The sequence below is a fragment of the Lathyrus oleraceus genome, chromosome 3 (genome assembly GCF_024323335.1).
Source record: "Lathyrus oleraceus cultivar Zhongwan6 chromosome 3, CAAS_Psat_ZW6_1.0, whole genome shotgun sequence".
Lineage (NCBI taxonomy): Eukaryota > Viridiplantae > Streptophyta > Magnoliopsida > Fabales > Fabaceae > Lathyrus > Lathyrus oleraceus.
This window is the reverse complement of record NC_066581.1, coordinates 299,421,589-299,436,407: the sequence shown is the minus strand read 5'-3', so window position 1 is coordinate 299,436,407 and position 14,819 is coordinate 299,421,589. Positions and strand designations below refer to the sequence as shown.

The 14,819-nt window shown below is 36.6% G+C and overlaps 1 protein-coding gene across 1 annotated transcript; it reads left to right on the top strand.

Annotated features, from left to right (window-relative positions):
- The first annotated feature begins 212 nt into the window (after positions 1-212).
- On the top strand, positions 213-12,985 carry LOC127127217 (brefeldin A-inhibited guanine nucleotide-exchange protein 2). The gene is made up of 11 exons (XM_051056350.1): positions 213-1,889; positions 3,770-4,087; positions 4,293-4,638; positions 4,733-5,155; positions 5,243-5,535; positions 6,188-6,461; positions 8,654-9,159; positions 9,705-10,026; positions 10,153-10,534; positions 11,059-11,735; positions 12,083-12,985. Exons 1-11 carry the CDS (start codon positions 679-681, stop codon positions 12,692-12,694), a joined length of 5,364 nt encoding a protein of 1,787 aa, XP_050912307.1. The 5' UTR covers positions 213-678; the 3' UTR covers positions 12,695-12,985.
- The last annotated feature ends 1,834 nt before the right edge of the window (positions 12,986-14,819 follow it).

Sequence of the window (14,819 nt, the reverse complement as noted above, 5' to 3'; positions counted from 1 at the left end):
GTCAAAAACAACGATGAAAATAAAGTTTCTGAAAATAATATTCTTAAAAATAATATTTTCGAAATTATAATTTTAATCACATCCTTGATTAATCCATAAACACAAGTGTGCTGATTGTATTATTTTTGAATAATCATCGCATAAATTATGCTATTAATTTTTAATACGGTAGTAGTATAATTTTGCTTTTTCATAACAAAAAAAAGAAATTAGTAGATTCAAATCTGACCAACATGATTAAAGAAAATTGCAGACACACAAATTTGACTTTCAACTTTCATTCCCTCGGGTTTGTGTGATTTCTTCCCAGATCTACATCTAACATCTGCGTAATCTAACAATTTATCGAAAATCCATCAAAAACTCATAACTGTCACCACTACTATCTATCTCCATCTACGAACGTTTCACTTCACATAGCAACAACGAAGTAAAGGGCATTTCAGTCAATCCACTTTCAAACTTCAGTTGCGAAAATTCGATCATCACAAAACCAATAATCCACTCTCATACACGCTTCCATTAGATCCCGAAACCAACTCGTTGCATCACCGAGTCAACTCGTCGCCATTATCGAACTACAACTGAGCTCCGCCATCACCGAGATCCTAGTTCGAGGCTGTACTGTACTCGTTCTCCAGTGCCCTCACTGAGTCGACACTCGTCTCTAACTCGGGAATGGCTTCTTCGGAAGCCGATTCCCGCCTCAGTCAAGTAATCGTCCCCGCGCTTGAGAAGATTCTTAAGAACGCTTCATGGAGAAAGCATGCTAAGCTCGCTCATGAGTGTAAATCCGTCACCGAAACGCTCACCTCGACTCAGAAGCTTCAATCGCCAACTTCTGAAGCTGGTGCCTCCGACGGCGGTGAGCCAGAGGTTTCAGTACCTGGACCGCTTCACGATGGAGGCTCTGTTGAATATTCGTTGGCGGAGTCAGAATCGATCCTCTCCCCTCTCATCAACGCAGCCGGCTCCGGCGTATTGAAGATCGCCGATCCCGCCGTTGATGCTGTCCAGAAACTCATTGCTCTAGGTTACCTCCGCGGTGAGGCGGACACCGCTGGAGATTGTCCGGAGTCGAAACTTCTGGCGAGCCTGATTGAATCTGTGTGCAAGTGCCATGATCTAGGCGACGAGGCAATGGAACTTTTGGTTTTGAAGACGCTATTGTCCGCTGTAACTTCAATTTCGCTAAGAATTCACGGTGATTGTTTGCTTTTGATTGTGAGGACATGCTATGATATCTATCTGGGTAGTAAGAATGTAGTGAATCAAACTACCGCGAAAGCGTCCTTGATTCAGATGTTGGTGATTGTGTTTAGAAGAATGGAGGCAGATTCGTCTACGGTTCCAATTCAGCCCATTGTCGTGGCTGAATTGATGGATCCGGTGGAAAAATCTGATGTCGATAGCTCCATGACACAGTTTGTGCAGGGTTTTATAACCAAAATTATGCTGGATATAGATGGGGTTTTGAACCCCTCGGGGACACCGAGTAAGCTTGCGGCCTTAACTCATGACGGTGCGTTTCAGACCACCGCGACGGTGGAGACCACAAATCCGGCAGATTTGTTGGATTCAACTGACAAGGACATGTTGGATGCCAAGTATTGGGAGATCAGTATGTATAAGACAGCTTTGGAGGATAGGAAAGGGGAGCTGGTGGATGGAGAGGTAGTTGAGAGGGATGATGATTTAGAGATTCAGATTGGGAATAAGCTGAGGAGAGATGCTTTTTTGGTGTTCAGGGCACTTTGTAAGTTGTCTATGAAGACACCCCCTAAGGAGGCCTCTGCTGATCCTCAGTTGATGAAGGGTAAGATTGTGGCTTTGGAGCTGTTGAAAATTTTGTTGGAGAATGCTGGAGCTGTCTTTAGAACTAGTGAAAGGTAGAGTGTACCTTCTGTGTTGATATACTATTTATTTTTTTCTTTCTTATTCTTCTCATTTTGTTGTATTATTATTTGGGAGGAGTCGGTTCTAACTTTAAAAGAGTTAGCTTCTTTTTCAATTAGGGTGGTGAAGATATGCCTTGGTTTAATTAATTGTGATGATAAACTGTTATAGTTCTGAGTTAAACATGGTTACTTGAAGCAGGTAAAACATGGCTACATTTTGTGGAAGTTGTGCCACTATATCATTACTTTCCATCTTCCATGATGGTAATACTAATGAAACAAAACAAATAGCTAGATATATGAAAACTTCAGCCACACTAAAAATTACAAAGCTAATGAAGGAACAACATATGGCATTATGTAAGATTCTAACCTTGATTTACTTGCTGTGTGAATTAAAATTAAAGCAAGTGTAGTATATGACTGCTCTTGTGTATATAAGGAAACATAGCATCCTTCTTAATAAAATACTCCCTTTATCTCATTACAAGCGTCATTTTAAAGCTATGTACACTTCTTAATAAAATGATTAGTTACGTTGATTTCTAGATTAAAATAATACGTGAAGACTAAAATACCCATATTAATTGAAATAGCTGAAGGCAGTAGTAATTAAATAGTTAGTTGGACTGTTTAATAATATGAGGCTGCTATTGCAAATGGTAAATAAACGGGGTCTTGTATTCTAAAGCGACAAATAATTTGAGACATAAGTGTTTCAAAAGTGACATGGTAATGAGACAAAGGGAGTCTGAGTTCTTAATTTGTACTAATATATGGCAGACAAGGCTAACTGACCTCTCCATGCAAGGAAAAGTAAAAGTTTGAGAGAGCACAGCATAATAATTTTGGAAGGGTAGGGGCAGTGTAAAACATGCGATGGGACTAGAGTCTTGTCGCCTTTTGTCAAGTTGATATATATGGTAGTACCATTATTCATTTAGTAGATGTATAAGAGTTACGAACCAAGTTATCCAAACATGTGCAAGATATTTTGTTTGTAACTTGGAATAGAAGTTTTGGCATTTTTTATTTTTATTTTTCAACTATCAAGTTTTTAATTCAATCCTATTGGATCTTAAGCATAGTTTGTTGCCATTAACTTGGATATGCAAGTTAGGTGCACCACTAGCAAGGTTTTCTTATTTCAAGACAAGGAGAAGTTTAATCTTGCATTTTATTAGATTTGTTAAGATCACATGTTGACTAGGTATATTGCCAAAGTACTCTTTAATAGCTTTGTTAATCCTCTTTCCTTGAGCTAGGCTTGGGGTTGAGAATTGAGATAGGCCTAGTTCGTTCCCGATTTCAACATGGATCTGAATTTATCTCACATCTGTTGTTGACTCTCACCTGGTCTATTCTTCCAAATGATCCGAATCTACAATCATAGGGATGAGTGTGTGTGTTAAAATCCCAGATTTGCTAGATAGATGGCCAAAGTACCGCTCATATTGACTTGGGTGATTCTCTTCCTTGTCTGTTCTTAATTCTAATAAGAGCGAGTTACTTTTTTGTTGTCATTTGATAGTTCACCACCCGTCCTTGTAATAGTAGGTGATTCATTATGAGTTAGTAAGTAACTGATCAAATCATGTAAACATGCTGCCATTGAACTACATATGATTATTATTGTTGTGCTTAAATACTTTTATGTTTGTAATGGATAAACTATTATTATATTGTGATTTTTCATTTTTGCCTCTTTTACAATTTTACTATTTTTTCCTTTTAATTTCATTATTGTATCATTCATATTTTTACTTTTTCTGCTTTTTAGGCACTACTTGACACATTTTGCTTTTTATTTTACGATGTTACTTTTCTGAATCAACAAGAATACTGATGTTTGCATTTGACTAGTAAAACAGGTTTTTGGGTGCCATCAAGCAGTACTTATGCCTATCATTGTTGAAGAACAGTGCTTCAACGCTTATGATCGTATTTCAGTTATCATGCTCCATCTTCATCAGTCTGGTATCAAGGTTTAGAGCTGGGTTGAAAGCTGAAATTGGAGTGTTTTTCCCCATGATTGTTCTCAGGGTTCTAGAAAATGTTGCTCAACCTAATTTCCAGCAAAAGATGATAGTGCTTCGTTTTCTAGAGAAACTTTGTCTTGATTCACAGATATTGGTTGACATATTTATCAATTATGACTGCGATGTCAATTCATCAAACATATTTGAAAGGTGTGCTATGGTTTATTTAATTTGTTTTTCTTTATGAATAATTTGTGATATTTTACATTTATATATGGATTTCAATTTTTTTAGCACTGATGTCCATCAGTTGGTTTTTACACTGTTCATACTTGTGCGAGTGGTGGTGGTAATGACTGGCGCTGAATAAAAACTATACTTACATTTAAATACTTGATCATTATGTTCCTTCTAGGATGGTCAATGGACTTCTTAAAACTGCCCAAGGTGTCCCTCCTGGTGTATCAACCACAATTTTGCCACCTCAAGAGGCAACTCTAAAACTTGAAGCCATGAAATGTTTGGTTGCTATTTTAAAATCAATGGGAGACTGGATGAACAAACAAATGCGCATTCCAGAGCCTCATTCAAGCAAGAAAAGTGAAGCAGTTGATAACGGGCATGAAACTGGAGATTTTCCCATGGCAAATGGGAATGGAGAAGAACCAGTTGAAGGATCAGATACTCATCCTGAACTCTCTAATGAGGGGTCAGATGTTTCTACTATTGAGCAACGCCGGGCTTATAAACTAGAACTTCAGGTAAGCAAATGCATAAGTTTTGAAGTAGCAAGCAGATCTCTGTTAATAATTCAACCGCTCATCATCTATGAAGCTAATGCAAAGTTTATGGCAGGAAGGTATATCACTTTTTAATAGGAAGCCAAAGAAAGGAATTGAGTTTCTCATCAAGGCCAACAAAGTGGGTAACTCACCTGAGGATATTGTTGCTTTTCTTAAAGATGCATCTGGGTTAAACAAGACTTTGATCGGTGATTATCTTGGAGAAAGGGAAGAATTATCCTTGAAAGTAATGCATGCCTATGTGGATTCTTTTGACTTTCAAGGGATGGAGTTTGATGAGGCAATCAGGATGTTTCTTCAAGGCTTTAGACTGCCTGGTGAGGCACAGAAAATTGATCGAATCATGGAAAAATTTGCTGAGCGTTATTGCAAATGTAATCAAAAAGTATTTTCTAGTGCTGATACAGCATATGTCCTTGCATATTCTGTAATTTTGTTGAACACTGATGCTCACAATCCTATGGTGAAAAATAAGGTGTGCTCATTTAATTCTTGTAGTTGATGCACACGTGATTATGATAGATGTGATGAGTTATTTTCTTTTGGTTACTGAAATTTGCAGATGTCTCCTGATGAATTCATAAAAAACAACCGTGGCATAGATGATGGAAAAGATCTACCAGAGGAATATTTGAGGTCATTGTTTGAGAGAATATCTAGAAATGAGATCAAAATGAAAGATGTTGATCTGGATCACCAACAAATACAGACAGTGAATCCTAACAGACTATTAGGCTTGGATAGTATATTGAATATTGTGGTCCGTAAGCGGGGGGACGACAGTCATATGGGGACCAGTGATGATCTAATCCGTCGTATGCAAGAAGAATTCAGAGAAAAAGCTCGCAAAACTGAGTATGTTCTTCAGTATTTTCCGATTATAATGTTTTTTGTCTAATTTTTATTCTCAGTTCGTAAATTAACCTTATTTTATTTTTGACATGAAGAACCTTCTTTTATGGGTCCTACCACTTTTACCAGTACTTATCTGTTGATTCTCATGGTTATGTCAGTTGGACATGCAGTATACTCCCTCCTGTCACATTTATAAACAAAAGAAGCCCTCAAATCTTGGTCACTATTTAATGCTAGTATTCATAATGTACCCTTCAGTTAATTCAAGAGCATTCTATGCGGGTAGTTGAATGAATTTTTCCATTAAATATCAACAAAGAAACTTTAGTAAATTTAACTTGTGTCTTACATAAAATTAAAAAAATTGATTGCACTTAACTAACTTGCTTAATCACCATGAAATTAGTTATTTTTGTTCATAATAGTGACTAGAGGGTGTATCAATCCAAAACATCCACAGTGGTTTACTTTTTTATGTTATTTTCTTTTGTAACTTCAATGCCAATCAGATCAAGTAATTGAAATTTTAATTAATTCTTCTTTTTATAGAAATTTATTCTATTTATTACTATTTCAATATCTTGAGAAAAATGTTCCTCTTTCTCATACAACTTGCATACATATATGATATTTGTTTGCTTAAAATTTGTAGGTCAGTCTATTATGCAGCAACTGACGTAGTTATCCTTAGATTCATGATTGAAGTGTGCTGGGCACCAATGTTAGCTGCTTTTAGTGTTCCTCTTGACCAAAGTGATGATGAAATTGTAATAGCCCTGTGTCTTGAAGGCTTCCGCAATGCTGTTCATGTTACATCTGTAATGTCAATGAAGACACATCGAGATGCTTTTGTGACTTCATTAGCGAAGTTTACATCCCTGCATTCTCCTGCTGATATTAAGCAGAAAAATATAGATGCAATCAAGGTTGGTATATTTTTTATTTCCTCCTTGCAACTTTTGAATACCATAATTAGCTGAAGTCATTATCAAATGGCAATTCTTATTGCGATCTCTGTTACGTTTTGCTATCCTGACAGTATTAGTTTGACTCAGTGTTTCCCTCTCATCATCGGGCTATCGTTTCTAGTGTATTCCTTGATATCTTTCATGTTGGTAACTTCTCTTTGATGAAATGACGGTCAATCTTGTTGTGCTTTTCTGTCGTGTTGAACATGATTCTGTGCAATACTAATGGCCAATTTGTTGTAATAAAAAAGCTCCATTGGACCTTCACATTGTATCTTCATATCTTCTATCACCTGTTTCATCCACAATAATTCACAAATTTCTAGGACCATAGCTCTAAATTATGCTTAAGCATTTGATTGAGCTACTACACTTTACTTCTTGCTTCTCCAAGTAACAAGACTTCCACACACGAAAGTACAATAATCAAAGTAGATATTCGATCGCTTACTGAAGTGAACACATGCATAATCAACATCCATGTATGCCTCCATAGTTAGATTTTCACCTTTTTGAACAAGAGACCTCTTCTCAGAGTGGCTTTGAGATATTGTAGAATTCGGTCAACAACTTGCACATGTTGCTTTTGGGTCATGCATGAATTGACTCACCACACAGACCTGACTCACCACACAGACCTGACTCACCACACAGACCGCATAAGCTAAATCTGGCTTAGTGTGTTTCAAGTAAATCAACTTTTCCACTAATATCTCATATTGTGCCTTGTCAACTTTGGTACTTTCCTCTTCATAACTCATCTTATGATTTTGTTCACATTTGCCTGTTTCATGCAAAGATCAAATACATATTTTCTCTGAGAGGTAAATATGCTTTTCTTTGAGTTGGCTATCTCAATTCTGAAGAAATACTTGAGTTGGCCAAGGTCCTTCATCTCAAGCTTGGCTGATAATTTCTCCTCCAGCAACCGTCATCCTAGTCAAATCATAGTTTTCCTCCTTGTAAATGTTTGAAGAATAAAATATGATCTCCTTGGCTTTGCTTATAACCCAAAGACACCATTGCTTTGTGAAAATAAATTTAAAACAGCTTATGAACAATGTCATAAGCTGTTTTCATAAGTTCAGCCAACTAATCTCACAAAACTTATCTAAGTAGATAAGCTCAAATAAGTCAATTCAAACAGGTCCATGGTCAAATGTTATTTCTTAAATGTTTCTGTTTGTGGGATTTCACAACTCCATCATAACACAAACTAATCCGAGTTGCCTATGATGACAGGAAATCTTGTATTTGGTGCTGTAAGTTCATGTTTAGAAACTCTTCAGCAAAAGTTTTATTTAAACTTTCCGCTCTGTTCTAGAACCTGTTACTGAAGAAGCACTTGTTAATTTTCTCATTGCTCTACAGTTTGCAGGGAGTGCTTCCAACAAGTTTTCATCCACCCCCTTCATTTAGTTTGATTAAGTTTAGTTGTATATAAAAGGAACTTCAAAGCTAACTACCATATTCATGTTGTCAAACATTTTCCTGGACAAAAGAGTAATTTTCATATTCATGTTTGACCGTAAATGTTTGACAAACTATTCTTCTACCATAGTTGTCTTAGTTTTTTCATATTTATATTTAAATTTAAATTTTAATCTACACCGTAAATAAAGGGAGCTCCAAACTAATTACCAACTCTAGTTGTCCATTTTTCTATACAAATTTGACCTTAACAACACAACTCTTTATTCAAATTGCAATTTAAAAGCTTGTAACATTAATATTAAAACTGAAATTTAGGTAACATTGATTGATATTATAAAACTGAAATTTAGATAACAGATATTATAGAACTGAAAGAGGTGAAATAAATTTAAACAAGTAATATACAAAAAAAAAAATATACACATCGAAGCACAGTAGAAAAAGCGAATAGGCTGACACTTACTTGCCCGTCTTTCTGCTAGTAATGGATAATGGGTTTTGCTTGATGATTGCATCCTATCTAAAGCTGAATTCCTTGCAAGTGCTTTCTTCACCAAAAAATAAAAAATATAAGGGAGAGCAATATTTGAAGACACGTTATACTTAATTGTCATGTATATCTAGGAATGGGATACATTCTACAATATCAGAAAGCTAATCTTAAACTCTTGTGATTGTGGATTTGACTTTAGATTTTCTTTCTGAATTGTTAATAGGCAATAGTTACCATTGCTGATGAGGACGGGAATTACTTGCAAGAAGCTTGGGAACATGTTTTGACCTGTGTTTCCCGATTTGAGCATCTACATCTTCTTGGAGAGGGGGCTCCACCAGATGCCACATTCTTTGCTTTTCCTCAGAGTGATTCTGAAAAAGTAAAGCAAACTAAGACAACTATTCTTCCGGTTTTGAAGAAGAAGGGGCCTGGGAGGATGCAGTATGCAGCCGCCACATTGATGCGTGGTTCATATGATAGTGCTGGAATTGGCAGTAATGCTGCTGGAGCTATCACATCAGAGCAGGTGAACAGTCTAGTTTCTAATTTGAATATGTTGGAACAAGTTGGAAGCTCAGAAATGAATCGGATATTCACGCGGAGTCAAAAGTTGAATAGTGAGGCCATAATAGACTTTGTTAAGGCTTTATGCAAGGTTTCCATGGAGGAACTAAGATCGCCATCCGATCCACGAGTTTTCAGCCTTACAAAGATAGTGGAGATTGCGTATGTACTATATTTCCTACTACTTAATGCATGCTACTTCCTTGCTCTCTTTGAACATTTTTTTTTTGTGTGTGTGTGTGCGGCTCTCAGGGTTTATTGGTTGGAGAATATGATACACATACAACAAATTGAATATAATTTTTAGAACCTTGATATTCTAGGAAGTGACTTTGTGGCCCTGATTGCTTGCTATCATTTTCCATATTGCTTCTTTTAATTCCCCATCTCCTGCAAAATCCTTTGTAGGTTGGAAAAGTTGGTCATTTTACTGCTCATTTTTTGTAAATAACATATGGGGTTGCATGTGAAAAGACCTATGTTTGGAGAACAATTAGTGAGGTGTTTTATTTTATTAATGAGGGAAACTTCCAAATTCTGCCAAAGATGAAGTTGAGAAGGTGCTATTCATCTGAAAAATAGTCAGGACGGAGCATTAGGTGCTATATACTAATGATTTTGTGGTTAATGATTGATTGACGACTTGATGTTTATTTACTGCTATAAAAGTTATATTGTTTCATTTTGACACAATTATTTTGTAACAGGCACTATAATATGAACCGCATCCGGCTTGTATGGTCAAGCATCTGGCATGTTCTTTCAGATTTCTTTGTAACCATTGGTTGTTCAGGAAACCTTTCGATTGCAATTTTTGCTATGGATTCCTTGCGTCAGTTGTCAATGAAATTTCTAGAGCGGGAAGAGTTGGCTAACTATAATTTCCAAAATGAATTTATGAAGCCTTTCGTGATTGTTATGAGAAAGAGTAATGCTGTTGAAATTAGAGAACTTATTATCAGATGTGTCTCTCAAATGGTTTTATCTCGTGTCAACAATGTCAAGTCTGGATGGAAGAGCATGTTCATGGTATGGCTTCTCAATTTATGTTTTTTGTAGAGCTCCAATTCGCACAGATGATGTTTTGTTGAGTTTATCTGGTGAAGAAATTATTTATCTTTTTCTTTTTCTCATTGCGTGCCAACTTGATTTCAGGTATTTACAACAGCAGCATATGATGACCACAAAAACATCGTACTCTTGGCATTTGAAATTATTGAGAAGATTATTCGAGATTACTTTCCATACATCACTGAGACTGAAACTACCACCTTTACAGATTGTGTCAATTGTCTAATTGCATTCACCAATAGTAGATTTAACAAAGAGATTAGCCTTAATGCCATCACTTTTCTTCGATTCTGTGCAACAAAACTAGCTGAAGGAGACCTTGGCTCTTCGTCGAGGAATAAAGGCAAGGAAACTTTTGGAAAGATTTCCACAGCTTCACCTCGAACTGGAAAAGAGGGGAGACAAGATAATGGAGAGGTGACGGACAAGGATGATCATCTCTATTTCTGGTTTCCTTTATTGGCTGGTAAGGACATTGTTTAAGTTTTTCTAGCTATTAATTAGAGTAAAAAAAGTTGGCTATGTTTCATGACTTGTTCAAAAGATTAGTACTTATTGACGATGTTTTAAAAATCAAACTGGAGATCAAACCGGCAAGACTACCAAGTTATGGCTTAATTGGTTTAACAAACCGGCAAGACTACCAAGTTATGGCTTAATTGGCTCAACCCCGGTTTGAACCAAATAACAAATAAAATAAAATAAAATAAAATAAAATAAATAGCATTACAAAAGTAAAAATAAAAGAGCATAAAAACTGGTTGAACTGCGGTTCAACCAATTCAACTCTGATTCAATTTGGTTTGATTAGACTGTGGTTCAAATAAGGTTGAACCAATCAGCAAATTGGCTAGTTCCCGGTTCAACCAGTTGAGCGGAGCGGTTCAGTTTTTTAATACATTGCTTATTGCTATCCAGTATCCGCCGCCATTGTTTCTAGTTGTAAGAAGCTTAGCTGGTTTGTGCTTATTCATTATCTTTTTTGTGCAGGTTTGTCTGAGCTTAGCTTTGACCCGAGGTCTGAGATAAGGCAGAGTGCTTTGCAAGTCCTATTTGAAACATTACGCAACCATGGCCACCTCTTTTCACTGCCTTTATGGGAAAGAGTATTTGAATCAGTCCTATTCCCGATTTTTGATTATGTTCGTCATGCTATTGATCCTTCAGGGAGTAGCACCCAGGTCAGTGAAGTGGAGACTGATGGTGAGCTTGATCAAGATGCATGGCTCTACGAAACATGCACATTAGCCCTCCAATTGGTGGTAGATCTTTTCATCAACTTCTACAGCACTGTTAATCCACTTTTGAAAAAGGTGCTGATGCTCCTTGTAAGCTTTATAAAGCGCCCTCATCAAAGCCTGGCTGGCATTGGTATTGCGGCATTTGTCCGTTTGATGAGTAATGCTGGGGAGTTGTTTTCTGATGAGAAGTGGTTAGAAGTGGTTCTGACACTAAAGGATGCAGCAAATGCAACACTCCCTAACTTTACGTTTCTCGATGGTGGGGACTTTGTGACTGGAAATGAGCATGCTTCAAAAGCTGAAGATGACAGAGATCTTGCTGAGTCTAGCTCACATGACAATTTAGAAAGCCCGAGGGCTGACCGTCTTTATGCTTATATATCTGATGCAAAATGTCGAGCAGCTGTTCAGCTTTTATTGATTCAGGTTGTTTTTCCATTCTGTTCATCCTTACATTGTGAAGATGCCATATAGAAAAAACATACCCAAAAAAATGTCCTAAAGAAGTAAATACAGAGGAAGAAGTTAAAACATGTATTTTGCTTAAAATATCTCATCACTATTTTCATGGGAATTGGATCGCAAATAACTTTTAGTCTTTATATCACTATCTTAGCACTATTTAATTAACAGGGAGGGAACGGATACCTTCCATTCAGTATCTTTTTTTCATGCATATTGTGCACTTACAATCATGGTTATGTATGCCATAGAAATAGAATACAGGTGTGTTTGTTTTTTCTAAAATAATGTTAATTCTCTGAATTTGACAGGCGGTGACGGAGATCTATAACATATACCGTAATCAACTTTCAGCAAAAGCCATTCTAGTCCTCTTCGATACTTTGCATGATGTGGCATCACACGCTCACATGATTAACAGCAATACTATTTTACGCTCCAAGTTGCAAGAGTTTGGGTCTATGACCCAAATGCAAGACCCTCCACTGTTACGCCTTGAGAACGAGTCCTACCAAATATGCATCACATTTTTACAGAACCTCGTTGTGGACAGACCACCTAGCTATGATGAGGCTGAGGTTGAGACTCATCTAGTTCGGCTATGTCAAGAGGTCTTGGGATTTTATATTGAAGTAGCAGGCTCTGGACAAGTATCTGAATCTTCTCATGGTAGGCAGCAACATTGGTTGATTCCTCTAGGCTCTGGAAAGCGAAGAGAGTTAGCTGCACGCGCACCACTCATTGTCGCCACTCTTCAGACCATTAGTAATTTGGGAGATGTTTCTTTTGAGAAGAATCTGGTGCACTTTTTCCCTCTTCTCTCAAGCTTGATAAGTTGTGAACATGGATCGACTGAGGTCCAGGTCGCTCTCAGTGATATGCTTAGTTTATCGGTTGGTCCACTCTTGCTACGGTCATGTTGATTGCATTAGTAAGATTGGCCCTCCTTTTTGAGATGCAGGATATTTTTTGTCTAGATCTTTTTGTTCATATTTTCTTCCTCTCCCTCCCTCCCCTTTGATCACTTGACAGAAATAGAGTTTGATAGTGTACCCTAAATTAATAGTGATTCTATGTTTAGATATACCTTCCAAGTTCTGCATTTTAGAAGCCTAGCTTTTCTAATCAGAATTGATATTTATTACCAAGAGGGTTTAGTGTTGTATGCTTCAATTTTTTTCACTCCATTTTTAAAATGAACGAGTTTCCCTTTAGTTTGTCAAGTTTGATAATTTTCTTGCTATAAATTATTGGTGATTATTTCCTGGACGTTGTGCAAACACACTACACTATCTCTGTTGCTAAAGTTACTACTTTCAAGAGAATTGAGATTGTTAATAATGATTAGTAAGACAAGTATACTTAAGGTTAGCTTGAATGGTGTTTTTGTTCTATTAATTTAATCGCGACAAACTTATTTCCACTATTCCACAGGTCTTGCTCTTTATTTTATGAAGAAATATCCGCTATATGATATATGATTCATGGGTGGAAATATGTCAAATTTATTTTTCTGTCTATTTGAATTAGAATGGTAGTTTGCTTACTTATAAGCAAAAATTGCATGATCTTCACGTCTGAATATATTATTTTACAAATGCAGAAGTGCTTTTTATTGATATTGAAATAAATTCCTTGATACCAACTCTTTGATACCAACTCTTTGGATATTAGGGATAATTGGTAATATCTTAATCCTAAATCAGATATAGCAATGTTCTAAAATGTCACCTAGAATCATAAACAAGGAGAATGAAGGTTTGAGAAATATGGAGTCAATAATGGTATCCGTTTCATCGTACCTCAATGGCTATATATTATATAAGTTGGTTACAAGTCAACCAATCATTTTCAAGGAATACTAACAAATTTGACACCTCGTCATTAATTAGAGAAAACATAAAAAATAAGAAAAAGGTAAATTATAAATGATTAGAATCCTTAAAATTCTATGACAATTTCCGCCCCTTAAGCACACCAATGTTCTTATGGGTGAAATAAGAAAACTTCTTCAATAAGTTATAGTAAAACTCCCACGTGGCTTGATCAAGAGGAAGATCTTTCCATTGAACCAAGTCCTTGGTGACTACCATGCATCTTTGCTTGACCATCTTTTTGTCCAAAGATAGTTATAGAAATTCTGCTAGTATGATTCACAGGAGCAAGGTGTTGAACTTGCTGCACTTGAGGATTGCGACAAAGCTTCAATTGATAAACATGAAGGTAGTTGATCTATCCAATATGATCTTCAACCAAAAAAGGACCATAGAATTTTGGTAAAAGTTTGTGAAAACCATGTGATTTCATGGAGATTTTCCTACATGGATGAAACTTGAGGTAAACATAGTTCCCTATAGCAAAAACACGATAAGTTCTATGTTTATTTGCTTCTTGTGTCATCCTGTTCTGAGCACGAAGGAGATGAAATTTGAGCAACTTAATTTCTTCCTCTTTTGCAAGTAAAGATCTGTCCACAGTCAGAGTGGAAAAAGAACCAAGAAGATAAGGCAAATGTATTGGAGGAGGTTGGCCATACACTACTTCAAAAGGAGTGGTGTGGATGGAAGAATGATAGTTAGTGTTATACCACCATTCAGCTAATGAAAGCCATTTATACCAATGTTTTGGTTGATCTAAGCACATGCATCTCAAGTAGAGCCAATGGCCAACGTGCCTTTCCTTCTCAATTCATCACGAATCCAAGAGAGTTTAGTATGATATTGGGTCTTGTTGCAGAACAGAGATGATCACTTTGAGATCAGATTCATGTTGCCAATCATACTGAATAGACTCCAACAGATCATCACTCGCATTGCTCAAAACCAATGCTAAGAGTTCAATCCCTACCTTCCTAGGCAGGGCATCTGCAGCAACAATAAAAGCTCATTCTTTGTATTTGATTTCAAAGTCAAACCCTAGTAATTTAGAAGCCCAAACTTGTCGAAATTGTGTGTTAAGCTTTTGATCCCACATGTGCTTGATACTCTTTTGATCTATTTTAATAATGAAAGGAGCATGGAAAAGTATGACCCCCATTTTAATACCAAC